The sequence below is a fragment of the Netta rufina genome, assembly GCF_964035555.1.
Source record: "Netta rufina genome assembly, chromosome: 9".
In the NCBI taxonomy this organism is placed as follows: Eukaryota; Metazoa; Chordata; class Aves; order Anseriformes; family Anatidae; genus Netta; species Netta rufina.
Genome location: NC_140132.1, coordinates 19,317,546 through 19,345,039, shown reverse-complemented (window position 1 = coordinate 19,345,039; position 27,494 = coordinate 19,317,546). Strand labels below are relative to the sequence as shown.

The 27,494-nt window shown below is 38.0% G+C and overlaps 1 protein-coding gene across 5 annotated transcripts in view; it reads right to left on the bottom strand.

The window, feature by feature from the left end:
• Positions 1-27,494, bottom strand: part of PEX5L (peroxisomal biogenesis factor 5 like) — a gene marked incomplete at both ends in the record, with an annotated part of 100,508 nt that overhangs the window by 36,645 nt on the left and 36,369 nt on the right. For 2 of the 5 annotated variants that reach the window (XM_084292401.1, XM_084292402.1), the window contains one exon: positions 782-886. In XM_084292401.1, the coding sequence (XP_084148527.1) occupies positions 782-886 (105 nt within the window). Of the gene's footprint in view, positions 1-224; positions 264-781; positions 887-2,224; positions 2,288-27,494 lie in introns of those variants that run through there. The other 3 variants (XM_084292403.1, XM_084292404.1, XM_084292405.1) reach the window with 3 other exon arrangements.

Here is a 27,494-nt window from a genome sequence, read left to right as displayed (position 1 = left end):
GGTAAAGAGCTGAAACGAATGCTGATGGTGATGGCTAAAGGCGGTACAGCAATGCACAACTGAGCGACCGGTCTGAACAAGAAGGTTGCACGGACACGCTAAGGAGGCAGCAGCTCAAAGCAGCATGACGTCTGGGCACCTGGGATGTGAATGAGGAGCGAACATGGTGGTGTAACTGCACATCATGGGTACACGATGCAGAGATGGCTATGGAAAATACTCACTTGTTCACTTGGTTCTGCCTCCTTTTGGCTTCTGCAGCCCTTTGGTGCATAGCAGGGAAGTAGGTATGTGTGTGTAGTGGGAGGTGTGACGCTAACAGACACGGGCACTTTATCAGTGCACAACTGTACCGGACAGCTGCTGAGCAGACTGATGGACAACCAACACAAATGGTTCATTAAACAGTTAATGAGCCCAGGCGCAGCTTCAGGCCCTGTTGACACCAATGGAAGCTTTGCGCTTATTGATCAGGGAAGGAAGGGGCGGCATTTGATGTTGGCTTCTAATTGTTTGTCAGTCACTTGGGATCAAGTTAGAAATGATGCATTGGAGAGCATCCTTTTCCCTCGACAATCCCTTCACGGACATCAGGGCTTGCAAGGAGCAAGATGCGGTGTTCAGGGGGGAGATTTGGGGCATGAACACCACCAGTGCTTGGTGTTTCGTACCGCGTTGAGGTGCCTCAGCTGATGACAGCGCACCCAATGCCCTGTGGATCTCCTATTGAGAGAAGCCCCTGGTACCCCCCCCCACCGGCCCCGCCCCGCGCTCCGCCCACCTGTGACGTCACCGTGAGGAGGGGCTTCTCCTCCGCGGACTCCTCCCTCGGCATCTCCTTCATCACCATGGCAACAGCCTTATCGGCCGCCCTAGCGCCTTTCCCCTACAACAGTGAAACCAACAAGGGCCCGGTCAGCGCCCGCAGGGCTGGGGGGCTCCAGCCGGCCTCCCCCGGGGCCCTGAAACACCGCCGGGAGTTGGCGAGCGGGGTCCTGGCGGGTCGCTGGGGCTCGCGCTGCCCTAGTGGGGAAGTGACCCGCGGGGCCCGGGGTGTTGACGCCTCTGGGAGCAGTGCGTGTAATTAACCACGCTGCCTGGCTTTCCTGGCGGTGGACGGAGCCAGATCCTACTGTCATAGGCATTTCTGCGCTTCTTCCCAAAACGTCCTTGTTACTGAACGTAATGCAAGGACTTCTTAAACTTAATTTCCTTAAAATTCACCTAATACACTACATATTCAAGAGAAACAAAATAATTAACGACCAATTTAGTATTTTAGCCAAATAAAATGCATTAATGTTGTGCTGTGCTCTTCATTTAAAAAGGGTATTTATCTTCTTGAACCCACCACACTGTGTTCTTATCTCTTTGACTCTTGCAAGCAGCACTGTCTGAGTGTACTCACGAAGCATAGCAGCAGCACTGCTCAGTGTTATGCCCATGACCATCGTCATGTACTTACTGTGGTACTCATAAATCTCCCATTGATTTCAGGGGAAGCTTTAGCAGTGCAAAGACAGCAGGATCTGGCTCCATAAAAGCACTATTTTCCACTACACTTAAAATATTTCAACACTTAAAAACCCCTTCTGTTAATAGACTTTACTACCCTGTCATATCACAATAGAATTACTTTCACTAGCGCTGTATTTCATGTCCAATAAAATATACGTACACTGAACTATACGGTGTTTCATAAACATTTCACCAATTGCATGTAAAATCATTACATACTATTGCAATTTTAGAACAGATTTTAACTGACAGGTCAATGCTAGATTTGCTTGCTTGTGCAATGCTTCAGTTACCCTACAGAGAGTTCTTTGCATGCTGCAAGAAATTCTTGGAGCAGAAGTGTCATGAATTGTAAGCATGCTGGAGCTGTGGTGCCTTTGATATCCAAAGAACCTCAAAGTCATTGTGAATTTCATTAAACTATATTCAATGCAAGTTACTTGTTATTGCGAAGTATATCAAAGGTTCTTGGTCAATTATGTATTTAGTTGGTTCATAATTCATATGATGTATTTCAGGTCTATGAAGATCATTTCTTGTATGATGTGGAGCTATCGTTAGCTAATACTGTTAACATGCTATTTGTTTTTTTTTATAACACATAGTCCTTTCGTGCTGAGTGCTAGAACAAGGTAGTTTATCAGCTAGAAAGGATGCATTGGAAAGCATGCAGTGCTTTTTATTTCTTGCAGAGTAAAAAACCCACCAAAGCAAAGGTCAGGTCACTTTTTTGAAGACAGAGCCACTTTTTCTTCAAGGTTTCACCTACTGCCTGAAAAGAGTCATGATACTCATATTAGTGCCTGCTGTTAACCTTTAGTAAACAACTCTGCAAAACCCTGGGAACGGTTGATACCATACACAACACATCTCATCAGTTTAAAGTGGCTACAGCACGATGTAGAACCATAACCTGATGAATAGCAGTGCTTGCGCTACTTTTTAATGTGCAGGTATAGCACAATCGCTAGTCAAAGCAAGAGGTTTGATACTACTTTTATTAGGTCATTTAGCCTTCCCAAAAGGCTACAACCTGACAAAGTCAAGCTGATTTATGTGTGGCTACTCAGCCTTTGATATGGAAAAAATAATCATTCTGAAACTAGAAGTTTGTAGGCAATCTCCTGCATACCTGAGAGGCAGCTTAAATGCCAGATTTTTAATGGAGAGAGATACAGGTGACCAATCCATTGGGAAATCCAATTGTTTATTGTGGTGACTGAAAATGGGTTTAGCTGTAAGGTGTGTAAGCTTGGTGGTTTGGGTTGCTGTATTTGAATACTATTGTAACCAGTCCTTACCTGAATTGAATGAAGCAATAGTTCGTTTGTGACCAGGACAACCTTGTTACTGCTTAGAACTGCAAGTGAAATGATCTCTAGCACATTTATCACAGTATTCAAACTATCCTAAGACTTTAGCAACAACTATTGAAGGATTTAAAAAAATATATTTTGTATTTTTTAAATACATAAAAAAAGAAGTTACTTATTTACTTGGCCTCCTTCAATATTGTGTTGTTTCTTAGTATTTTGGCTTGCTGTACGTATTCACCTGTTACAGTACCTTACTGATCAAATCCTGTAATTCTGTAACAGCCAATTTTATACTTGCCAGGTGTTTAGAATGAACAGTTTGTTGATAAGTCAGAATTGCAAGCTAAGTTATTTTCTCATTTAAACAACAGCATAATGATATAGTAAACAAATCTCATTCCTTTCCTACTTGTCTGCAATATAGATGGGAACAGTTGTGATATAAAGCATGATAACCTAAGTATAAATCAAGAAAAATGTGAAAAGATAAAGGAAATAAAATATTTGTTTTCGTAGAACGTACTACTCAAAAAAAAAAAAAAAAAAAAAAAGGAAAAAAATGCACCAGTACTTTTTTATTTGTTACACTTAGAACAGTTCCCTTAGGCGATGTCTCAAAACCAAAACAAGGAGTAGAGTTCAGACTATTCTAATGATGCTAAATATTTATAATAGAATTTAGTAGAAAACATAATAACAATTTCTGCAGGTTTATCCTTTGGGATCAAATAATGGATAGTAACAGACATTTCCAAAGGACTATGTATGTTTGTCAAGATTTTGTAAGGAAATTTGTGAGGAAATGCTCTATTTTTTGCAGCTGGTATTATTGAATATTTCCAAATTAAATTCAATACAACTCATGCTATGTGATACTGTAATACTTAATGAGTCTTTAATTAAGTTACTCCAAGGCCATATTAATGTAAATCTTTAGGACTACATACAGTTGTGTGTGTTTTTTTAAATCAGTGAAGCACTGAGCTCTGCAACAACACCTATGTACTATAAAGCTTTATTGTAGAGTTTTGAAATTAAATGCATGAGGCCAATAGATCAAGTCATGATGGGTACATCAATTAGAATGAGTAACTGGGCATAACTTGAAATATTACTATTTGAAATGCAATATCATTCTGTAATTTTTTCATTACAGTTTTTTGTAAATTTATTATTGTATATGAAAAGTCAATGACCAGTGCCTTGTAAATATATAATATTTTGACATAAGTTTTTAAACTATAAGTAATTATATAAATATCATCTTTTATGCAGTAGAAGTAGTTTATCTAAATCTGTAACATAATTAGAAGCTGTCTTTTGACAAATATTTAAAGCACTTGAGTCTCACCTTTCAGTAATATTTCTACCAGTTACTCTTGTGAGGAAAGTGAACAGAAAAATTGTTTACATGATCAGATTATTTTTTTTAAAGTATCTATAGACAGAGAAAGAAATTCTGCCTTTACATAAGCCTGTGCTATGCTATTTACTTGTTGAAGAACTGACCATGCTGCTGCGCCTTCACTTGATGCACTGCTATGGTGTATTGCTGTTCACTGAACTATGGGAAACGATCAGAATGTAGGCATATTTCTCCTTTTGTAAAACAGAAGTTCTAACGCTGCTTTCCTTCTAAAGAAATTTGGAAGGAAGAAAGTAATATGCAGTAAGGCATCATCCGTGTATGATGTCATTACTGATTTCATGTCGTATCTCTCCTTTCCGGGTGAGGAGAAACTGATATCTTTTATATTTATAAATGTAAAAGCCATGGGAAAAAAAAAAAAAAAGACCATTTGTAATGTACTTGTCATATCAAGTTTTTGAATTGAAATGTGTCTTAGTTCAGAGATGGTGTTTGCAGGAAATGGCTAGTTAGTTTTCCAGAAATGTCTTAAACTTGCAGTAACGGTGGTCAACATAAACTACTCTTTCAAGTCATCTTGGTTGTGTTGTGCTCTCAGATTAACACTTAGGTGACCCCAGTAAAAATCCAACTTCAGAGTACTCACAGTTGACTGGAAAAAGGGAAGATCAGGAATATCCTTCCCATGAACAATCAGAAATCCAGTCAGACTTATGCAGGGGCTTAAAACAGGTATTAGATAGCCATTGGGCTAATCATGCTCTTTGCGTTGACAGTAAACCCAATTCTATGTTCTACTTTTCAGTCCAGAACATCTTGAGGTGCTGATCTGCTCTTTAAGTATTACACTATTTGCTGAAAAGGGAACCAGCATCAATAGGTTGGGGAGAAGTTTTATAAAGCAAATGTTACAGAAGGTGCATTAATGGTATCGTTAAGTTATAGCAGCACTAGCCCTTTATGTTAGGAGGGAAAGCAGCTAGAACTACTGTGCGTGTTGAACTTGGGATGCTTGGCTGCTGTCCAGATCCCCAGGCAGCTGATATATTAGACTTACAGTAACAATTAAGCAACATATTCAGAATGGATTTATGCACTGCAAATCTTTGTGTTTTGTAGAGTTTAAAAATAAAAATGGACATGCATGGCTTTAAAATTATGCAGTGCAAACGTTTTTATGGCTCAAAATGAGCATGCACAGCTAGACAGTGGTGCCGTGAGAGTTCTAGTGTCCACAGGGCTACCATGAGCTCTTGATTTCCCCTAGGATCTGTTTGTTATTCTGCATTTTTTTTTTCTTTCTCAGGCTTTTCTGCTCATGTTTTCTCCATCTGTTTTTCTTTTCATCATCTAAGCTTTTCTACTGTTTTTAGTGGTATATATTGCATCTTATACATCATTAAAAATAATAAGCCATATGGTAGGGCAGTTCTGTGACCCACAACAAGATGGTTATTAAACAGAAAATTTTTTCATCAAGGCTGTTGGTGCATTTTTAACAAAGTGAGGTAGATATCGACCATAAATGGGGATATGTAATTCTTTTAGGGAAACTTTGTTGAGTGTGGTGCAGAGATATCTGAACCAAGCTATATGTTCTGAACTGGAAGCAGTATTGTCAAGATAAACCAGCTTTCAAGACCCAAGCTAGTATTTCCGATATTGTACTTACATCCTTTGGAACCTCTTAGAAAGTTTTCTGTTAATGGTGGTCTAACCGCTTTTGACCAAGTTGTTCATTCTTCTGACAGAATACAGGTAGTGCTGGCTACAGATAAGGAATCGGGTATAGAAAGACTTGCCCAATGAATAATTTACAGTAAAGCAGCTAAATCCATATTGGCTAAGTTCTAAGTGTACTGCTTATCTTTCATTCCTTTCTTCTTTCATTCCCATTTTGATGGAATAATTTAGATTCCAATATTAATATGGGGAGACTTTTTTTTTTAAAACTGCATAGGAGGAAAACTGGCAAAGAAAGATAATACCTGATAAAAAGAAATCACCACATTCACATTTACCCTTATTGGATTGTGCCCTGTGTCCATTTAAATGTCAATACCGTGGTTAAATTGCATTCCACTTTGAAAAGCATTTGCATTGAAATGGCATTGTTAGGTTTTCTGTTTCTTTGTCCATCGGTAGCTGTTGCATTACATGCGCTTCCTTTAGAAGTTGTCATTTTGATGCCTATAGATTCATTCTGAAAGCCAAGTGGTACTGCTTCCAAAGCATCTCCAGTGAAAGCTCTGCAAAACCCACTTTGCTCTAAAATACTTAAAGTTATTTTCCTTAATGCATCTGAAAAGATAGTATGACTGAAAATTGATAAACAATTTTGTCAAATTAACTCATTTTCTTTCAACTAGTCTGATTACTGCAGGCTAAGAGGATGAAGACACAATGAAACTTTTTTTTTTTTTTTTTTTTTTTTTTCCCTCAAGTTAAAATGTTCTATTCAGAATATACACAGGGGACACACCTATTGGGTAAGATAATACTTTCCAACCTTTGAACAACAGCATTGGTTCAGGTGTAAATAGTAAAATCAGCCTGTAACTTAGAGTGAGGTCTGGAGCAGAGTTAACTGTGAGGTTGTTTAAGGTTCTGGTCCTTTTGTGAATGAGTTACATAAGGTAGTTGCTTGTGATAGCAGGCTAGGGGAAGGTGCTTTGCAATCCTTTCTTTCAATGTAAGCGTCGTCTTTTATTAAAGCCATTTTGGATATGTAGCTGTATTTTTCTTCAGTGCTTAGATTGACTTCTTGATAATTTTGAACTGTATTATCAAAAGGGTGAGTCTTCTAACTGCACAATTGCATTTGACTTCAAAAATTTAAGGGAATAGCTGGGAAATTTCTCTCGTCTCTGCTTAGTCTGTGTTAAGGAACATTTTTTAAATCACTGGGTGTATCAATTGGCAACTTCTAATTTGTTTGGTCATCTTCAGCAGAGAAAATACTGAAATATTTTGTCTTTTTGAATTAGGATCCACTCTATGTTGACTTCAGTGTCGTGGGTCTCAATCACCACACACAAATAGTAACTACAGAGTTGGTTTGTTATTGTCATTATGCATGTGCTGAATTAGAATAAGGCATTCCTCTAGTACTAGTTCAAATTAAAATCAAGGTGCTCAGATCACTTCCAAAATAACCAGGTTGGTGACTAATATACAATATATATTCATTGTTCACATATGTGAACTGTTGGGCCTCAGACTTCACACGTTGTTTTGAAATGATAATTTAAATTCTGATTCCTAATAAAAAATGTTATCTGAGATGTGTGTGTGTTGAAACCGATAGTTTGTAAAACAAACAAAAAAAAAAGTGAGAAAGTGAAATCTGTCTTTAAACATTTGGTAAGCATATCTTCTATTTAATAATGTGCAATATTTCAGCACACAGGAAAACTGGAAAGGAGATAATTTTGCATAATATTTTCAGATAGCAGCTGGGAACATGCTGTAGCAAACTTTCCTCATCTTCCTTTGCTGGCTCACAACCCCAGATATGTTTCAGCTGCTAGGCAAGTTACTGGACCATAAATACTGAATGGAAAATTTATCGATAAATCTATAAGAATTCTTATCAGCATACAGAAGTATGCCCTCTTCTGCATGTGGTTCTTAATATGCCTTATAAGTTGAAGATATGTGGAGGCATGAAGAGTTGGCCTCAGCCATTTTTCCCTCTTTTAAGTGAGGTCTCTTTTTGAGTAACTAAAGGGCTAGAAGTTCAATCATCAGTAAGATTTTTTTTTTTTGAATTTTGCCTTAAAACAGACAGTGAAGACTTCAGTATTTGATTTGAAAAATGTATTTAAGAATTATTTAAGTTTTTACATATTTTCCCCTATAAAAATCAGTATTTTTTTTTTTAGGGGGTAGGTAGAACTCAAAATAATTTCAGTTCTTTTACACCCTGCCCCTGATGCTGAGGATGTTAATCCAGAATGATGAGTAATCTATTCAATACAGCTGAAATCAATTTGGATTATAAGAGGTAATCTGTGGGGATGTAGAACTTTTGTATTACTGCTAATGCTCTTCAAGATGTAATGCCGCAGCTCAACTAAACACAGAATTGATGGTACAGTTGAGTAACTATGACAGTTAAACAAAAGAGCTTGTGCTTTTTGTTAAAGAATTGTTTAGGGGAAAAAAAAAGAAACCGAGCAGGTATTTTTCAATGTGGAAAAATCAGAGGTTTATCAAAGTCCAAGAATAAAAAATAGTCATCCTTTGTAGGAAATTCAGAACGTAGAACATTGCTCTGAAGTATCTGTTACTTACAAGACAAGATTCTGAGCCTGTTTTGTAAAAAAGTTTCATAGGTTAAAAAAGAAATTTGATGTGGTGGTAGGGCAGCCCTCAATGAAACTAATAAATGTTCTTATTTAATGTCAGAAGGTAACTGGAGCTACAAAGCTTGAGACAAACATTTAATTTTGTGCCTGCTTACTGCAAATGTTTATAGATGTTGGGAATCTTGATATGTGCAGATTTTGCTTGGATCTGCTTTTGCAGTATCTCTGCTTTTAACTCTGTTGCTGTTAGGGAAAGGTTCCTGTGCTCTCACATATGGTGTCCTGAAAAGCAAAACTTTGTGTTATTAATATTAATAAAGCAAAAGCAGTGCTGACCAGAGCAAAGTGTCAAGTGAGTTATGGCAGGCATAGCTTAAAAGTTGCTGCTGATTATTGGGAGAAAAAAAAAAAAAAAAAATAGTGCCAACTGCTACCTGGAGCTGTTATATCTTAATTGTTATATCTTAATCCCACAGATGGTTCTCAATAATAAATAAATAAATAAATAAATAAATGTTGCCACCTAGAAGAGGCAACATAGGATTATGTTGGCCTCACATAGAATGGGATCTCTCTCCTGTAGCTGTCATCTTGAATCTCAGACCCCAACCTCTGCAGAGAAAGAAGTGGATTATCTCTGGGGAGAAGTCAGTTTGTGGGCTGTTTCTGTCTTCACTTTGGACCAGTGACACTCTAAAAAGTGCATGACAATATGCATAGCTGATAACTAGAAGTATAACTGTGTGAAATATGATACAAGTTCTTTTTTTTGTTTTGTTTTTATTTAAAAAAAAAAGTGTGTGTGTGTGTGGAGTGATACACATTTTGATGTTAAAATGGTATAATGAGCGCTCAGCTTTCCTGGAACACCCCAGAAATGTATATTTTTCCAGTGTTTGCAAGCTTAAGCACTTTGTTCTTGCTCCAATGGGGTATCATTATAAATCCATTCACTCCGCAGCTGTACACCTGCATAACTGAGAAAAGAACTGGGCCCCACTAGCCCACTCTTCTTTTTTGTGTGTGTAGTTTCTCTAGCTTGGGCAGCGACTCAGCAGACATTTGGAGTGAGAAAAAGAGAGGCAAAGAAACAAATGTAATTTAAAAGAGAAAAGTCTCTTATAGAGCTATAAGAAGGCTCTGCATGCATACTAATCTGATCATATTCTGCAGTTACAATTCTGTGAGAGTCTTAAGATCATTTAAATCCCCAAACTGTGATTTTCTGCACAGAAAAGAATGGGCAAACCTGTCGAGAATATAACAAATTTTAATCAAAACTGCTGGACGTAGAGGCTGTCTCTTGTTTCCCCTGGCTTTTATGTTACCAGATGAAAGAAGTCTGTTATTGCTGCAGTAGGGATGGCTTTCCTCTGAAAGCCCTGAAGGAAGGTGGTGTTATTTAGGAAAGGTAAAATTAATGTTGAATAAGGGCAACTTTTTCAGATGCCCTGTTACTTTGAGTCAGATAACATTCTGCGTGCTGTTTTTGAATATTAGGATATGTATTCAAATAAATGAATTGGTAGATGTCTCTTGCTACGTGACTAATTTCACAGCTATTTTAAACTCATGTTACTTCTAAAATGTTTGTTTTTTGATTGTTCTGAATTTATTTACAAAGGAGGACAGCTTGGACACAGAACACAGTTTGTAATGTATTCTCATTTGGTATTAATTCTTACTGAAGATTAGGATGAAAATCTCAGGATTTGAGTTCTATAAATCTGCATTAAACATTATGTGATCAAAATTCATGCCTTCAGTTTAACTCTCTTCTATAGTGATTTCTATGATACAGGAAAAGATTTAATTCTGCTTAGCTTTTTTTTTTTTTTTTTTTTTTTTTTTTCTCCTTTTTTTTTTTCCTTTGGCTCTTGTTAAAATAAACAGAGGGGTATGATCTGGATTTCTTTTGGAACAGATTGCTGTTACTTTTCATCAGGCCTGTGATTAGTCCTCTAAGTATTAAATAATAAGAACATGTCTTACTAGATGGCAGGTTTGAACCAGCATGTCAGTATAGTTTATGATTGAAAAATAATTTTAAGACTTATTTTCCTGAAATATTTATGTTCTCTCCAGCCACCATTCTGAATGCCGCCAGGACAGATTTAGCACTTTCTGTGATATAAACATTTGATTCTCTCCATAATACGAACATTTGATACCCTTGAATTTATGATGTCATTTTTCTGCCAGAACTTAAAAGATTTGAGTACTTTTTACAATGAATGGAGACTAAAGTAGAGCTGTTACAGCACTTTGGTGATAAAGGGGCCTTATGCTGTAGCCTTGACCCAAAATTCTTGATTTTGTGCCTCCTATGCTGTGTGCCCTTGGTAACAAAGGCTTCTGAGTCTCAGTGTACTTACTTGCAAGGTAAAACTCTATTTCTAACATGGTGTAGTAGAATATGTTTACCCCTTTATTTCCTAAAAATAGGAGGTTGCCATTTATCAGACAATGGCAGTAGTAGATGAGGCAGTGGAATAATGGTGTGACTGCAGAATAACTTGGTGTCCCTGACCTGGAGATGGCCTCTGTGCACAGTTTCTGCTTTGGAATGATCTCATCTGAAGTATGTTAATGCCACAAAAGCAGCATTAACAGCATCGTATAAAACCATTTAGAGAGGATTATGCTACTAACCCTTCATTTAGCTCTTCGTTTATCACAGTCTGGAAACCTTTGGGAAGCAAGTTCTTAAAATTGAGGTATTATGGATGTACTCTTACAAGATATTCTTGATTTGTTGATGTGTACTATTAGTTTGGAGAACTAGCTTTTAAAATACTGAAAAAAAAATTGTAATTGCAAAATTACAAAAAAGAAAAAATATAGGGGCATGAGTAGGTAATTAGTTCCAGATCTAATCCGAGTTCAGCTGTCCTGGACAGCTAAAGACTCATTCTTCTCTCCTTACCGATGAAGACAAGTTTTTAGCACAATGGGCCATATCAGTTCCATTTGCACAAACGTACTCTTTTGTATATTTATACAAGTATTTTGTGTACTTTTTTGGCTGTAGTGGATTTAAGCTCCTTTTACACTGATGACAGTAATTAGCACTGGGGCTGTGCTGCAAGGACCCGAAAGCAATATCTATATTTCTTACAGCCAGCACATTGCTCATATCAGATGCTCTTTGTGTTCTGTATAAACAGACACTCACCTTCTATATCAAGTTAATGTAATGCAATCAAAAGCACTATTTGTTATAAATTTGTGTTTAACCTCCTTATTTTTGCATACCTATACAGTAAAAAGAATCTACTTGGGAAAAAAAAAGTTAATCACTCAGTTTATGTATTTTTAAAATGTATGCTTTGGCATTACATCCTAATAATGTTTATAAAGTGCACTGTGTTTTGCGGTTCTTATGGGCTTAGGTTGTAGGGTTCCTCATTACAGAAGGTCTGATATCTTATTTTAATTATTTTTTTTCTATGGTTCTAATCAGTTTGGGGATGTTTACAAGCCTGCAGTCTAATTAAAAAGGTGATGAGTCCACGCTTCTTATAGCAGCTGTTTAAACCAGCCAGGTTTGGCTGGTAAATGAGTACCTTGGTTTAATTAAAGCCCCTGGAGCACCTACAGCATGACATCTGTGACCTGGTAATAAAAAGGAGCTGGTAATGGTAAATACCTTTTATGGAGAGGTTCTAGATTCTCAAAACTTCTTAATTAGGTTTTTATATGCAAAAATTGTTAAATAATTGATTATGTTTGCAGTGAAACTTCTTTAACACTTACTTTCTTGGGATGGAAATGATACTGCTTGTATTTCAGAATTGGCTTCTGGCACAGACAATCCCTTGGATGAGTTGTAGCGCTAATTAGTGGATTCTGCCTCTTCAGCTACGATGTCAAATCCAGCACCAGTCTGTCCTAGGTAGTTAAAGCTAAACGGAATCTTCCCTGTAGGTCATGGCATGGGAACCTAAAGCTGCAAAGGTTAAGTTGCCTGACAGTAGCATGACAGCTATTGTCAGAGTTATTTCTCCTCAGAGGTTTTATTAAAAAAAAAATAAAATAAAAGTAAAATAAATAAATAATCGGTATTAATCTTGTAGTCCAGTGCTGTGCGCTGCTTGTGTGCCCTTCCACAAGAGCACATTCATTTAGAACGGACAGTTCTTGAACATCAAAATAAATCTTGATTAAGTGGAAGAGCAGGGATGAGTTAACATTGTGATGTGCTCGCGGACAGGCTCAATAAATGGGCTTCTTATCAGAGAATTAACAAGCTGGTATCTGAGGGAAAACAGCTTGCTGGTGTTTGCTGTTTGTACTGAGAAATAGCCCGGGGTGTAGCTGACAAACACGAGGGAGGGAGTGAGGGTATATTGGAGGAGGGTATAGTGATCCAGCATGGGGGTGATGCTTGTTAGGCAAGGGTGTGGAGGAGAGGTTGTGGCGTTTCAAATATAGGTGTCTCTGTGTACCTTGACTTTGCTGTCACTGAAGAGAGCAACTGAGCCAGCAGAGGAAAAGAAATAGCAAGTTTGCTGTTGATTTAGTCCAGCAGTAGCTCACTGCATTGTCTCCTTGTTTGCTAGGGTAGCAAGTAGAGCAGCCTTAGCTTTTCTGTTGATAACGCCCCAATTGCCTAATACCAGTCTATCAGGCAGCACTGGGAGTTTTGTGTTCACTGAAACACATGGCTGCTGTGTTTCACTCTGAAAGCCTTGTAAATAAGGAAGTCTTGATCCAAACTTGACTCTCTGCCATTAAGTTTTGGACGTTTCATGTTAATGAAATCCCAGTGAAATGATGTGAAAGATGGCATTGTCAACTTGGATCAGCAAAATTACTTGAGTAAATACATAGGCATATGCTTAGACTGGCAAGGACTAGGAGATTTCTTTTCAGCTCAGATAGCATGAACAGAATTGAGGAGAAAAGGAGCTGTCACAGATGGTGATAGCAGCGAGAGGCCCCCTGACACGTGCTTCAACCCGAAGTTTGTTCCAGTGGAGTTGGGGAGGTAGGAGAACACGCCACAACTGCCAAGATCACACGCTCTAACAAACACACTTATTAGCTGACTAAACTTGCATATTTGTAAAGAGAGTGATTCAAATTGCTCCTTCCCATGGAGAGATGTTCGTGAGCAGCAACCGAAAACTGACAAGTGTGTGTGGGTCCCAAGGGATCAGCGCCAGAGAGGAGGGAAGGAGGATTTCCAGGGGTGCGATGGCCTGTGGCACCGACATGATGTAGCTGCTGCCTTGTCGGAGGAAGGACACATTACCTGCAATTTGGTGATACCTGCCTGCACATGAGCTGCCTTGTTTGAAACCCTGCCAAGCTGTTGGATCTGGAGGCTGTGCTGAGCGTACACAGCATGGGCAGGACTTTCCTTTTCCCCCTCCTGTTCGCACCTTAGCAGAAAGTGCCCTTGGTGTCATTAGCAGCCAATAAAAAATTCAAGCGGCTGATTCATGATCAGTGAAGTGAAAAGGATAGCTTAGAGCTATTTTCACACGTCCCTTTCTGAATTGAACTGTCCTCTCATCAACCAGAGTAGAGACTTTCACCCGTTTTGTCTTGTTTCATTAATAGAATAAGTTTCTTTGGTCAGTAACAGTGCCTGTGATTGAAGACAGTTCAGCTAAGGTAGACTGAGAACTTGCTCTTATTTCCGAGTACATGAAAGACCATCTCCTTTCAAATGTTGCTGTGTTATCCTGAAAGTGTTGAAAAATAACCCTTCTATTTCTTTCGTGCCCCTTTGCTCTCACAAGTAGAGGAATAATTCCTTGTGCGCCTGCTGAGGCTGTTGCCCTTCTCCAAAGGGTTTTCTTTTGTGTTGGCATTTTTCTGTCAAATGCTGACCTTTTATTTCTATATTGCCTATGACAATATAGTTTAAATTTTACTCTTTAAGAGTGAGAACCACAAAATATTAACTGTTTTATTTCTGAGTAAGGGCTTTTGATTTATTTTTGCCCTCTGTAAATCACCCTGATGACACTGGGGGCTGCAGTGAGATTTTAAAAACTCTATTCAAGATCTGGTTGCAAACGCAGAATTATGCATATTAGTTTCCCTGCACCTAGATAGCTGGAAATCTGCTGTTAATAGACATGAGACATTGACTTGTGTGCACAAGTGGGCTTTCTGAGAGTAAGTGTAGATCAGAAATCCAGGCAGTGAGCTTGTATTTTTGTGCTGCATTTTCAAATGTCAGCAAGAAGTTTCCTTGTTTATTTGTAAAGCAAAGCCTATGTGCACAATTGGATTTCTGTGCACCAGAGAGATTGAGAGACAAATGCAGGCTTTTGTGATTGTCTTGTAGCTGCCTAATTTAGAATTCCTATTACCAAGCCTGACTTCTTTAGCCTGACTTTGACTATTTCAAGCCAGCTATTTTAGTCTAATGAGAAGTATCACAGATATCACCAGATCAGCAAATTATAGATGATTTTCAATTGTTATAAATACTGCGGGATCTAAGAAAAGAAGGACTTTCTTTGCAAGATTTTGCAGTAAGTTTTATTCTGGTAACAATAGGCAACTATTGTATGAATTTTCATTTCTGTTCTATATCTCCTATCACTGGCCTTAGGGTTCTCTGCCGGTCTTTCCCCCCCCCCCCCCCCCCCCCCCCCCCGCTGCTTTCTTTCTCTTTGTAGTAGGGCCCAAAATGTACCCGAGAGCCTGTTGTCACAATGGTGTTCCATTTTGTAAGTGGTTGAGTTTCAGATAATCCCTTGCTATCTTTTTCTAGTTGCGAATTCTGTGAACCCTCCTAATAAATAATCTGTAAAACAGCAATGTAGGTTGGGTTTTGACCCTTATTGTTACTGTGCTGTAAATACATCAACATTTTTGAAATTTGTCCTCTGAGAACTGCGTATTCAATGAGTCAGAAACTGGTACAGAACTAACGTTATTATTTCTGTTGCACTTTTGGACTTGCAGGAGCTTTGGCTTGACATATGATGCCCCCTATTCTGTTTGTTATCATGCCTAGAAACAATAGGTGGTGTTTGTAAAGCAGGATGCAGAATGTTCTCTAATGAAATTGCCAAATTAGACTGGCACCGTGGACCAGTACAGCACAGCTGTGGCTTCTTACGAACACAGCTTATATTGCCATAGCTATTGTGCAACGTTGACATTTCTCCTGACTTATGTATTGATTTAATACTGTCATTTAGGAAAATATATGAATGGCCTGGATACTGAGAACCTTACAAGATCCTGGGAATAAAGCAATGGCCAAGCATAGATTTACCAGCAGGACTGTTGGGACCTGCGCTCAGTTAGCACCACCACGTATGCTATGGGAATACCCTTGTAAATACTCTGCTCATATCTGGGTTGCATCTGCCTTTGGTGTGTGCAGCTGTCTGTTTCATTGTCTGGTTGGAAAAATCACAATTAAAAATGTCTTGTTGCTTGACTCACAGCTGAAGTAACTATCAGCATAATGAAAAATTGTGAATCTAATTCACTTTGAATAGAATGTAAAGTTTTGTTAAGTTCAAGTCTTCTATTTAGTTACTGAGGTGACAACTGGATAGGTCAGAAGGAAATTGGTAGCTGTGAATCTATATTCCTTGATTTTTTAACTTAAGTGCAATAACAATGTTATTTCAAAATGATCAAAAATTATCAAAAAATCTCAAGTTAATTGGCTTCTTTATTTCTTATTAAGTACACCATGTCTCAGCTTTTTCTTTTTTTCCCATCTCTATCTTTTTTTTTTTTTTTTTTTTTTTTCCCCTCTCTCCTTTTTTTCTGTGAATGACATAAAAGCGAAGAAATTTTGTCCCAACTTCAGCCCTGCATTTTTGTTCTCTCAGCAGGATACTTGCAAGTAGCAAAACCAGCGGGCTTCCTATTTAGGAATCTATAGAAAGGTTCTCTTCCTGATTCATTTTCAAAATGTTTCCATGACACAGTTTTGATGTTAAAAACAAATGTGGAGGTGTGCTTCATGGTACATATGTGACAATTTTATTTATTTATTTTTTTTTACAAACTAATTAAAAGCTGTCCTGGGGTTATTGTACCTGTGTCTCAGTGAAGCTCACCAGGGCAGGTAAATGCACCCTGAGAGATTACCTTTGCCTTGGATGCAGTGTTGACTTTTCTAATGCTCTTTGTCCTTTTAATAAAACTTGAACACAGAAGTCCCAAGCAGTATTAGTCTCCTTGAGAGAGAATATTTTTATTCAGAAAGCAAATGTTATATTATTCCACCGGTCCTAGCCTGTGATTCAGTGATGCAAATTATGAAACTGTATTCTGTGTTGAGATATATCTTAATTAATAAATAGTGGCCTATGAAAACTAAATGGCAGCAGAGACTTGACCATATTGAATATTGGTACCTTTAAGGCATGTTCATTTGATGTGTGTTGCAGATGTCAGCAGCTGGTCTGTATCTGTTATAGGTTTCCTCAAAAATCTATGTTCATAGAATGTTTATAGAAATTGCATGCAACTCAGTCATACCAGTCAATCCTTTTCAGTGAGAAGAAATGCGGACACTTAAAGTCAATTTATATATGTTCAACCATAAGTGGTTTTGTCTGGTTTTGTTTTTAATCCTACTTCAGAGATTTCTCCATTTTTGGTGCATGTTTGTGTTGGTCTTGCTATTTCCAAGGATTAATTCCAAAGGAAAAAAAGTTTCAAAGCCTATCTCCTTTTCTGATTGTTCATTTCTGGAAGAACTACCTGATGTTAGCAAGTGGAATAAAAACATCAGGACCAGAGGAATGTTAAGGAATATGAATTTTATGGCAAGTCTTAGTGCTCAACAGGAAACCCTTGTGATGCTCCTGTCAGCTCTCCAGTAGAACAGAGTGACTCCTGGGGTTTCTGTGTTTTGTTTTTTCTGGGGTCCTGTTGGGTGAATGGATGTGAGGAAGCACTTGTGCAATGGAGTAGTCACTTGAAAATGTAAAACTATTTTAACATGTATAAAGACTGAATTTCACAAACCTAGATACTAAATATAATGCTCTATTTGTAGTTAGGGACATGGCCCTGGCTAGCATTTATGTGCCCTCAGAGCATTAACCTGGTGGAATTGAGACAGTGGTGATGGCCTGACCCTGTAAGATGCTAAACGCTCGCAATCCCATTGCCTTCTCTGGCTATAAGGGGTGCTCAGCAAATCCTGTAAGCAGGAATTACATTTAGCAAAGTCCTCCTTCTCTTCCTTCAGTTGTACTTCTGAATTATCGAGAGTGTTACAAATCTGTTGAAAATAAACATTAAAAATTGGCATACAATTTGTAAAACTCAGCCAGTACAAAACCATGTCTGACTTGAAAATTCTAACTTAGCTTAAGCTTAGTTCCAAGCAGCAAATGAAGCTTGTGAATATATTGTATTAATGATAAGGAATTATATTCATGAAGCATCATGAGTGTTTAAAAATGGAAGAGCCTGAAGTTAGCTCCAGTTAGCGTGCACAGCCATAGGCAAGCTGCAGGAGTCCCAGAATGTAAATGTTCCATATCAGTTATTCTGTGCACAGATTATATATATATTTTAATAGCTATTGAAAAAAGTCACAATCCTGTTTTCAGTTTCACAGCATCTTGCTGTTCCAAATACTATCAGGGATTAAGTATTTTTATAGAGAAATACTGGTTGCAGGAGAATGGAGACAGCTGTTGAAGTGAAAACTGCTGAGGTCAGACAGAAGAAGATAACACAGATAATGAAATATGTCAGAAGTGAAGAGAAGGAGGAACCTGATCACCAGCCCTCATAAGTATGCCATGGGATGAGCTCAAGCAAGGGTTTATAAGAGGGGAAAGGTGTTGTACACGATGAAGTGAGATTATAAGCATATACTAGGCATGGAAAGTTTCTCTGCTTATGCACACATATACACAGTGCTGATGGCTTTTTTTTTTTTTTTTTTTTTTAAGAGGATGATTGTGATTAAAAGCTCAGAGGGGTAAAAATCAGTTATGCCCCTTGTATTTGACAGCATAATCTTTCCAAGGAGTTTGTCACAGAAGTTGTGGCACAGACAGCTTAAAATATATGGAAGCAATTAGGAGGTACAGCAAGTTGAGCTTGGGAACTATATCTACATAATAAGTAACTCATCATGGCAGTGCACTCTTAGCATTATTTGCATTTATGTGTAATGATTAAGATCTGTGCATTTTGGAGAACTTCCACTCAAGTTGGAGCTGTTCACAGCTGTTGTGATATGTGAATATCAGCACAGCACATTGCTCTCATGGTACCTTCCCAGACCTGCAGCTTGTCCTATGCCTGTATTTTGAGGGTGGGTGAAATAGAGCTGCCTTGCTTTGGAGCTATCAGATGTGTAGTTGGCATCACTGCCTCTCCTTCCTTGGTATGTTCTGTTTCGTTTTGTAATAATTTTTTAAACAATAATTCTATTAAAGTGGGTAGATAATTGGCGTATTTGGTGCAATTTATATTTTTTTTGGGGTGCAATTTATATTTTAACTCCCAGTCTTTGTGTTATCTTTTTGCAGTACTTCTTACGTTTTTCTAGCTGTGTTGTGGGGTCTCCAGAGAGGCACAGCATCTTGTGACATTTGCCAGTCTCACAGGGCACATGCAACTAGAGGTAGTAGTGGCACATCAGGACCCAGTCCCCTAGAACTTCTTTTTTTCACAAAAAGAGTGACTATAATGGATGGATGGTGTCTGTTCAGGGTCATCCAGAAGTGGTCAAAGATATCCTTGCAAGCTGTAGCATAAATTCATTTTCTGTTGAAGCTTTGCTGTGATTTATTAAAGTTCAAAACAATCTTGCATCCAGACTTCAGCTTTGTGGACTTGAAATGAACCTGGACTTCCTACTGAGGTATAGTTTTAGAATTGGTAATAAACAGTGAAAGTTGGTTGTCTTAAGCCCCAGAAATATATTGTACAGATGTGACCTGTGGTAATCCGATCGTCCTGCCACTCCATGCAGTGCATTTGTCTAGGAAATACTGGCTTCGGCTGCTGCCTTGCCTGCAAAAGGCATCCTTGTGTTCTGAGGTATAACATCTTTTTGAAGGGATAAATTAGCTTAACTTTTATACATCCTCTGTTAAGAGTCATAATCTAGAGAATTAAGCTTTTAAATATGCGTGATCTACCTTGTATAATGAGCTGCTTTTGCTGCTTAAATTAGTAAAAAGACTCAGTGAAGTGAAGAATTTCATTTCTCTAGAGTGAAATCTTTTTTAAAGACCAGTTAGGAAGATTTGAGAAACTGCAGAAACTGGGAATTTTTAAGCTTCTAACTATTGTATGATCGTATTTCAACAACATGCACTCATTTGCAATTAATCAGATTATACATCTCGCTTTCCTAAATGTACACAGGGGTGTAAATCTACTTGAAGATTTCAACTGAAAAGTCACATTGTTTGCAAAACTCCATAGGTTTCGTGCTGCCGTGTTATTTTACCCATTGCATATATAAAATAACATGGTAACAGGAGAACACCACCTTTCTCTTTGAGCACAAAGGTCTGTCACAAAATCAAACACTGAAGAGTAAAAACTGGAATTAAATTATTGCTGTATAGAGCACGAATCAGCCTTAGAAGAAGCCTGTGGGGTTTTACTCTATGCCATCCTCCCCTTAGAGTGGATTTTCAGCTCTCCGTGCATGAACTGGCTGGAGGAAGTGTCCTGTGATGGAGAGCAGCTGTTTATGATGGTATCTAGCAGCTGAAAAAAAAATAATCCTGGAGTTTTACAATCTACTCTAGGAACGCTTTCCCCAGAGGATGGTTTATTGACAAAGATTAAAGTTAATTTTGGAGCTACATCCAAAAAGGTGAAGTGCTTTGGCTTTTTTTCTTCCTGCCTGTGTCTGTGGACCTTGTGAGGCTAATTGGGTCTCCTGGCACATCACACCGCGTGGTGCTGGGGCCTTCCAGGCACTGGGAATCCAGCACGCCTTCTGTGAAGTACTCAGGTGTCAAGGGAACCCTCCTGGGAATCCGCTACTTCCTCGGGAAGGCCAGGTGCCTTGTTCCTCCTAATTCTGTCTTTGTGATTTTTAATAAGCCTTTCTTTGTAGAGCTAGTAGCTCCCAGGTGTTGGATGTATCTTTGCTAGGAGAAATGTGGTTGTAGTTCTATTGCAGTATCTTTTAAAACAGTTTGAAGTACGTGTAATCCCATCTCCTCTTTTTGCTGGGCAGACTCCTGCATTGATGTAGGCAAGGTTTGGGTCTGAGAGAAGGGCTGAAGTTCATGAGTCCTGCTGAGGTCTGCTCGGTCTCCAGGCATTGCTCTGATAGCAGCTGGTGTGGGTTTGGGTGCAGCTGCATCGTGTCTTCCGAATGCCTTTCCTGGAGGAGCTGAGCTAGGACTGCTCTAGGTGCAAGCAGAACAAGTGCAAATCGTCTGATTCTTTTAACCATCATCCTTGTCTAATCCCACTTCATTTAGCTGTTATTTGCCTGCTAATACTGTGATTTCGGCTTTGTGTTTGATCCGTATGAGCAGTCCTCTAATGCAGAGAAGACAGTAGCTCATTAGTATGTTTCCAAGGAAGGAAACATTACGTTGCTTGTTATCCAGGGCAGTCATTTTAAAATTATAAGCAATTTGTTTCAGTATTCAGATCAACATTAGGCTGTTTAATTATTGTTTTCTACCAGTATTCCTATTAAAAGAGGATATGTCATCCTCTGTTTTCTAAAGGGTTTGAAGTATTATAATAATGAGGAATGTGCTGAATAGACACATAGGATGTTCTTTTTTTTCCTGTAAAAGTTGCTAACAGGTGAAAATGTAAATGCCTGACCTTTAGATTTCCGTTTAGAGTGCGTACCTTTGTTTTGAAAAGAGAAATTCTTACATGATTTGTGGTGGAATTGGAGAGGAGAGCTTTAAAGACATAAAATCTGGCTATGGAAATAAGGTTTCTGAAGAAATATATTCTGAAATATATATTCTACTGTATTAGGTCGAGAGCTGTAAACAAAGAATAATTGTTAACTATACTGATCCCTCTCCAATAATTTCACTTTACTGGACTTTCAAAAACTGTAAAAAAAAAAAAACACACACAAAAAAAACCAAAAAAACAAAACTTCTGTCGGAAACATTTTAAAGCAAAATAAAATAAAATAAATGAATTTATCCTGTAAAACAATTGATCCCTGCAGAGTTGCTGAAGGTGTTCAGGAAGGTAATCATACTGGAGGTGTAATGTCTCAGAGGAGATAGTGACCAGCATTTTCATCCTTCAAGAAAATTTATGGTGTCTTACAGGATCATGGAACTAATTAATTTATGTTCTGTGTATGAGAACAGGTATACCTCCAGACTGGCTGCTTTCAGGTAGCTATTTAAGTAGTGATGTCTATCTCTGCTTGTTTTTTTCACATGGAAAGCTCTAACAAGAAAAATGGCCACTCACATCCTCTTGGTTTTCATCTCTTCTTGCATTGTAGTTGATTTAGACTGTAAGCTCTTTGTGCTGATGTACGTCATTTGGTGAAGTCCTCATACAAATGCTCTGACAGATCTAAGCTCACTGAATTTTCTTGCTGTTATGTGAAACTAATCAGCGCCTGTGTACCTGAAGCAGAGAGGCTCTGCCTCCTCTGCTGAACATCGTGTTCTTTCCAATCACATTAATCGTGATATACGCACTGGTCCCTATTTGCATCCTTGCTTGAAATCCATGATTAACTATGATCTGAAGAGTTTCCAGTGCTAAGCTGCAAATTTTGGATAATCATTTGCTTGAGTAGTGTTACCCACATAACCATTAAGCTAAAATAAATCTTCCAAAGAAAGAAAACATGCCTAAAAGGTTAAGAAGTTGGAATGCAAGCCTTTTTCTCTAGTGAGTATTTGATGTAAATAATGAATCATAAACTACATTATAAATGGCACTGGAGCTGGGTTGAGTATTCAGTCCTTTCTTCCTGTTGAGAAATCTCATGTGAACAGTCCTTGATTCTCAATTACAGGCTTTTTATTCAAAATTATTGAACGGGTTCTCATGTAAACATATTTCAGTCTACTGAAGGATTACAGATGTGTTTTCAATACTCGGCTTCTGTGCGATTTGCTACTTTGAGGACGTGGCACAGGCACTCTATTTCTTGGTTGGATGAATGTAGTTCTAGCAAAGAGTTGAGAAATATAATCAGAGCTAAAAGCATTTTTTAACAGCTGATAGACAAGGATGGCTGAGTAAGGGATCTTTACATATTCTATTCTGGGTTTCTTGAGCTGAACCTTGCTAGAGGCATTGTTAGAAGGAGAAAATATCCTGTATAGTATTTGATGTGGTGAAGCATTAAGCATATGTATGCGTATGCATTTCTATGTCAGGACTTAAGCCTCAGGCATTGTGGACATTTCCCCAAGCCCTTCAGTTAAATCCATTAAACGTTGCTGAACCTCTGCAGAACTGCATTGATCATCACCAACTTTTGTAAGCTGAAGGTGATGATACATGAAGGAGGAAAGAGTTTGCCATATCAACAAATTTAACTCTATCTCTCTTGTATTGTGTCAGAGATATTGGCATTGTTCTGGTGCTATCTGTGCACAGAAACTTTGGATAGTGATATGCATTATTTCATCTTGGGACAAAATACAGGGAATAGGACAGCACAGTTAGCAGGATAAGCTGTGGTTGGTGATCTTGTCAAAGGCTGAGAGAGTACTAGCATGTAGTTGATAAAATCCTGAATTCACTTTCAGAAACTAATTCTCCCAAGTTTGTATATTATTTAACTCCTCTTCCATTTATCTACTTAGTAACTTTTTTTTTAAAAAAACCCTACTTACTAATTTGTGTAGCATAAACCCCCTACTGAACTTCCAGTATATATATATTTTTTTCTTTCCTAATTGGTGCTGAGCTTAGCTGTGTTATTTAAAAGGTAAGTAGGTGCCAGACTAGGAACAGCTGCGTAGGAACACACAGACCCTTAATTAAAAAAAAAAAAAAAAAAAAGGCTACACCTTTTTCCATTTCTAAGTGTTTTTTTTATTATTATTATTATTATTTTTTATTTTTTTTCCCCCTCTCACTTCCTTGTAACATTCTCGAGTAGTTGTCATTGTCCAAGCTGTTGTACACTGAAATTTTGCCAAAGTTTCGTATTTTGGGCATTTGATCAGCTATTTCCTTGAAGGCTTTAAAGTTTATCATTGTGGCCATAGTCAGGTTATGCAGAATTCTGTGAAGATGCACATTGTTTAAAAATGAATTTATAACCAATTAATGAATGTACTTTATTATTTTTTTTTGTGATTTCCTGGCAAAGCTGCTGAACTGTTGTAAACTTTACTGTTATATCCTATTACAAAGAAGTTGCTATATTTATTAATTAAATGTAGCAGACAGAAACACAATTTGCCTTCTTGCTTATGGTGCTGAGAAGTATACAGCAGCTTAGGACAGCAAACAATATGTCTCATTTTTATGGGAGGACTTTATTACCAATATAAAAATTGGATGTAATCTTGGCAACACAAGAAAAAGACTAGAATAACATCGCATTGCACACAGGAAGTGTGCTAGAACAGTTATAATTACTTGCGCTAGAACAAAGTTTTGAAAGACAATATAAACTCTAGAGATAGACTTAATGTGTAAAATGAGATGTTTAAATGTAAAGTAGAAGTTGTGCTCTTAAGATACTGCAGACGATTCACGTAGATCAGCATGGAAGCAATTTGTAGAAACTTGAAATATTTTAGTCAGAATTTTAAGTCAAAAATACATTAAAATTTTGAGAAAACTGAGAAAATATATTGTCAGTTTTTTTTGTGTTTGAATATGAGTTTTGATTGACCACATGCAGCTTTTGGATATGTATTTTCATTTGCATATGTAACGTTAAAAGCGGTCACGCATAGGCAGGCAACATAAGAGCTGTCTAAATGATAAAATTTTGCATCATTCCCTTCAAAATGACAAAATTGTCTATAAAAGCCTTGGGAAATTGCAGATGCATCATTTGAAGTACTTTATAACCTTCTGGTTTTATAGACTTTCCTGTTTTTTGTTGTTGTTGTTCTTGTTTTTTCTCTTCCGCTGAGAAAAGCGTGTTATTCCAAGACTTGTCTTATTAAAGACAGCACATATTATGTGACTTGAATCAGAACTGGGAACTAACAGCATTGTCCAAGATGTAAGGACCATGTTCTGAGAGACTCATCTGTGGCAGGACATGCTGTTTGCAGAGGTAAAGCTTGCCAAACCTTCACCACAGAAGACGCACATGTCTCTGTTTCAGCAATGGAGCTGCCAAGCAAATGAATGGGTTGCAAAAGGCTTTAGATTAAAGGTGGTGATGTATTGCAGCCTGCTATTTTATGGGTTTGAATCATGTTTTTAATATGGTGTGTTTTGTGTAATATCACTGATGTTTTTGAGTAAATCAGGATAATCGCTAATGAGACTTTTATGGCTTCAAATGATGTTTTAGGAGTGTGGTTATTTTTGTCATCCTCTTTCCACTATTTGTGGTTAGCACCACAGTATCCAAATACTTTAAAAATATTGTTCTTTGCATGAGCTTACCAGATCTGACCAGATCCTGCTACAGGCAGCATTAACCCTGCCCGTACAGTCTGTGGTTGCTGTATGGCTCAATGACTAGTTGCATTTTTGAAGCACCTGTATTCACCAAAGCCCTCCAAGTATTCAGGATTATTTGTTATGCTTTTAAAAAATATTTCTACCTTTTGTTACTTCTATGGGCTCAATTTTTCAAATTGACATTTTTATGTGCAGTTGACAAAAAAGCATATTCCTTTTTGGACTTCGAAGGTAAAATCTTTGCTTGTTACAAGTTGTAGTGATTCCATTTACAACATCTTGCAACATTATCCCCCTCTGAATCTGACAGGTGAATGCTACTTTGTGCAGCATTTCTGCTGGAGAAGGGAATGTGGAGTATCCCAGAAACAGCTGTTTGAAATACTGGAAGCTTTGACTGTCTGTGACCTTGTGAATGGTCAGGGGAAGCATTGTAATGCTTCCCTTAGTATCTAGAATATTTGAAAGAACAAATTTCTGCATAAGTTTTTTCTTCCTTGCAAGCACAATATGAAATCTCCCCTATGCTGTGGCTGAGCATATCCCAAATCATTTTAAGCTGCTGATTGATTTTCTCTTGCTTCCTGCAGGCTATAACAGAATAGTTTAAGCAGTGGAATGCTGTGGCTGGTTTTATCCTGTGATTAATCTCATCCATGACAGCTGAAGATACTTTTGGGTTTTGTTTTCTGTATTTTTTCACAAAAATCTTTCATTTATTCATAGCTTTCTCATAAATGTCTGCTCAGCTGACCGGATGCTGTTTCTAATGTTCCTTCTTCCGCAGTGTGGTAAAGCCAGTTAATCCATTAATAATTAGAGGTAGCTTTTATGAATGCTTCTGAAATTCAGTCGGCAGCTGTTCCTCCACCTAGAGACAGTAATCCATGTGAAGTGCACATCTTTAATATAGCTATTCTCACAAGGAACTCAAGAGATGGGGATGTACATGCCCTGCTTTACAGGTGGGCACACAAGAGAGGTTTGCTAAGGATCACACAAGAAGTCCATGGAAGAGTAAGGATTTTAATGTTTTTCTCCAGTTCATAAGCTTGCTTTCTAATCAGTGAAGGGTCCTTTCCCTCCTAGTTGGGAAATACGGCCCCTGTTTTTGAATTTGTCACTCGTAGACCTCAAGTTGAGGTATGAGCATCTGCAGAGTGAGTTTAGGCCTAGCAGCTGTGACTTTGCTTCTGTTCATTGCGTTTTGCAGTCTCCCTTGGCATGATCCATGAGTTTTCCTCAGCTGTGAATTTTCCCTGTCTGTGGGCCACAGGTGAAAAAGCACTGATGTGGGCTAAGGTTCACTGGATAAAGCAAGAACATACAGCAGGAAAAAAAGTGGTATTTTTCTGTTCTGTATTTTACTACTGCTGTCTGGAGAGCTCTCTAATCACTTGGATATTCCAGATCGGATTTTGCTTATTTGTGTTAAATGATCACTTAAAACCTACAACCAAGTTTTCACTACCCTTACAGCGAAACTTCATTTTGTTATACCGTGTGTTATCTAAATTTGACCATTGCTCTGTGGCCCACAAACCAGACGAGGTTTTTCTCTTAAAATTTTCATCTTTGAGAGTAACTAACTGACAGCTGATCAGAAACCACACTGTTTCCTGTAACTTCACACTTATTCATCTTTGCAGAATCATCCCACTGAAAACTGGCAGTGGAAGTTTAGGTAATTTTAATTGGTGATAGAAAAACTATCTTGGGATCTACTTAAATTGCATAAGCTGGAGGTGCAATTGCAGCACGTCTTGCACACAAGAATTTCCACCAATTCACTGCTTTAAAGCCTGTCCTTCAGTTAATTGCCTCTGTCGTGTCTCAGATGTCGTGTTTGGTCTGGACTTCCTAGCTGGAACCGTGTCAACTCAGCACCAAGCAAGCGAAAAACAAATCAAATGTCTCCTGCTTTGCTGCCCACCTTCTTCTGATTGCTCCTTCTGTCAGCCTCCTACTCCTGCTTGTAGTAGACTTGTGAACCAGACATAAATGTTGGTATGAGAAACATGAGGCAGAAGGGCAGAGTTGTCAAAAACAACTTATCCTTCATTCGTACTGAGAATGGATATATATATATATGCTCTTTCTGCATAGCTTTCATGTATCTTCAGCCCTTCTACCACAACTTAATTCTGAAAGGAATGACACTTAAATCAATGTGATTAGGTTCGGCTCCTGGCTCAGCTACAATTTTTTTGTGAAACTTTGCCCAGACTCTTATTGTTTCAATTTGTCACCTCTAAGAGGACAGCAATGCTAATTGCCTATATACAAAGTAAGAATAAAAATTTAAGGTGTGACAATATTTTTAGGAATTGAAGTTAGACCTGCAGTTAGAGGTCCAGTGGTATTTTCAAAGTGTCTGCAGAGACCAGGTTGCAGATCAGAATGGAAGTTGAGGACCTACATGTAGTCTGGTGATCCTGTAAA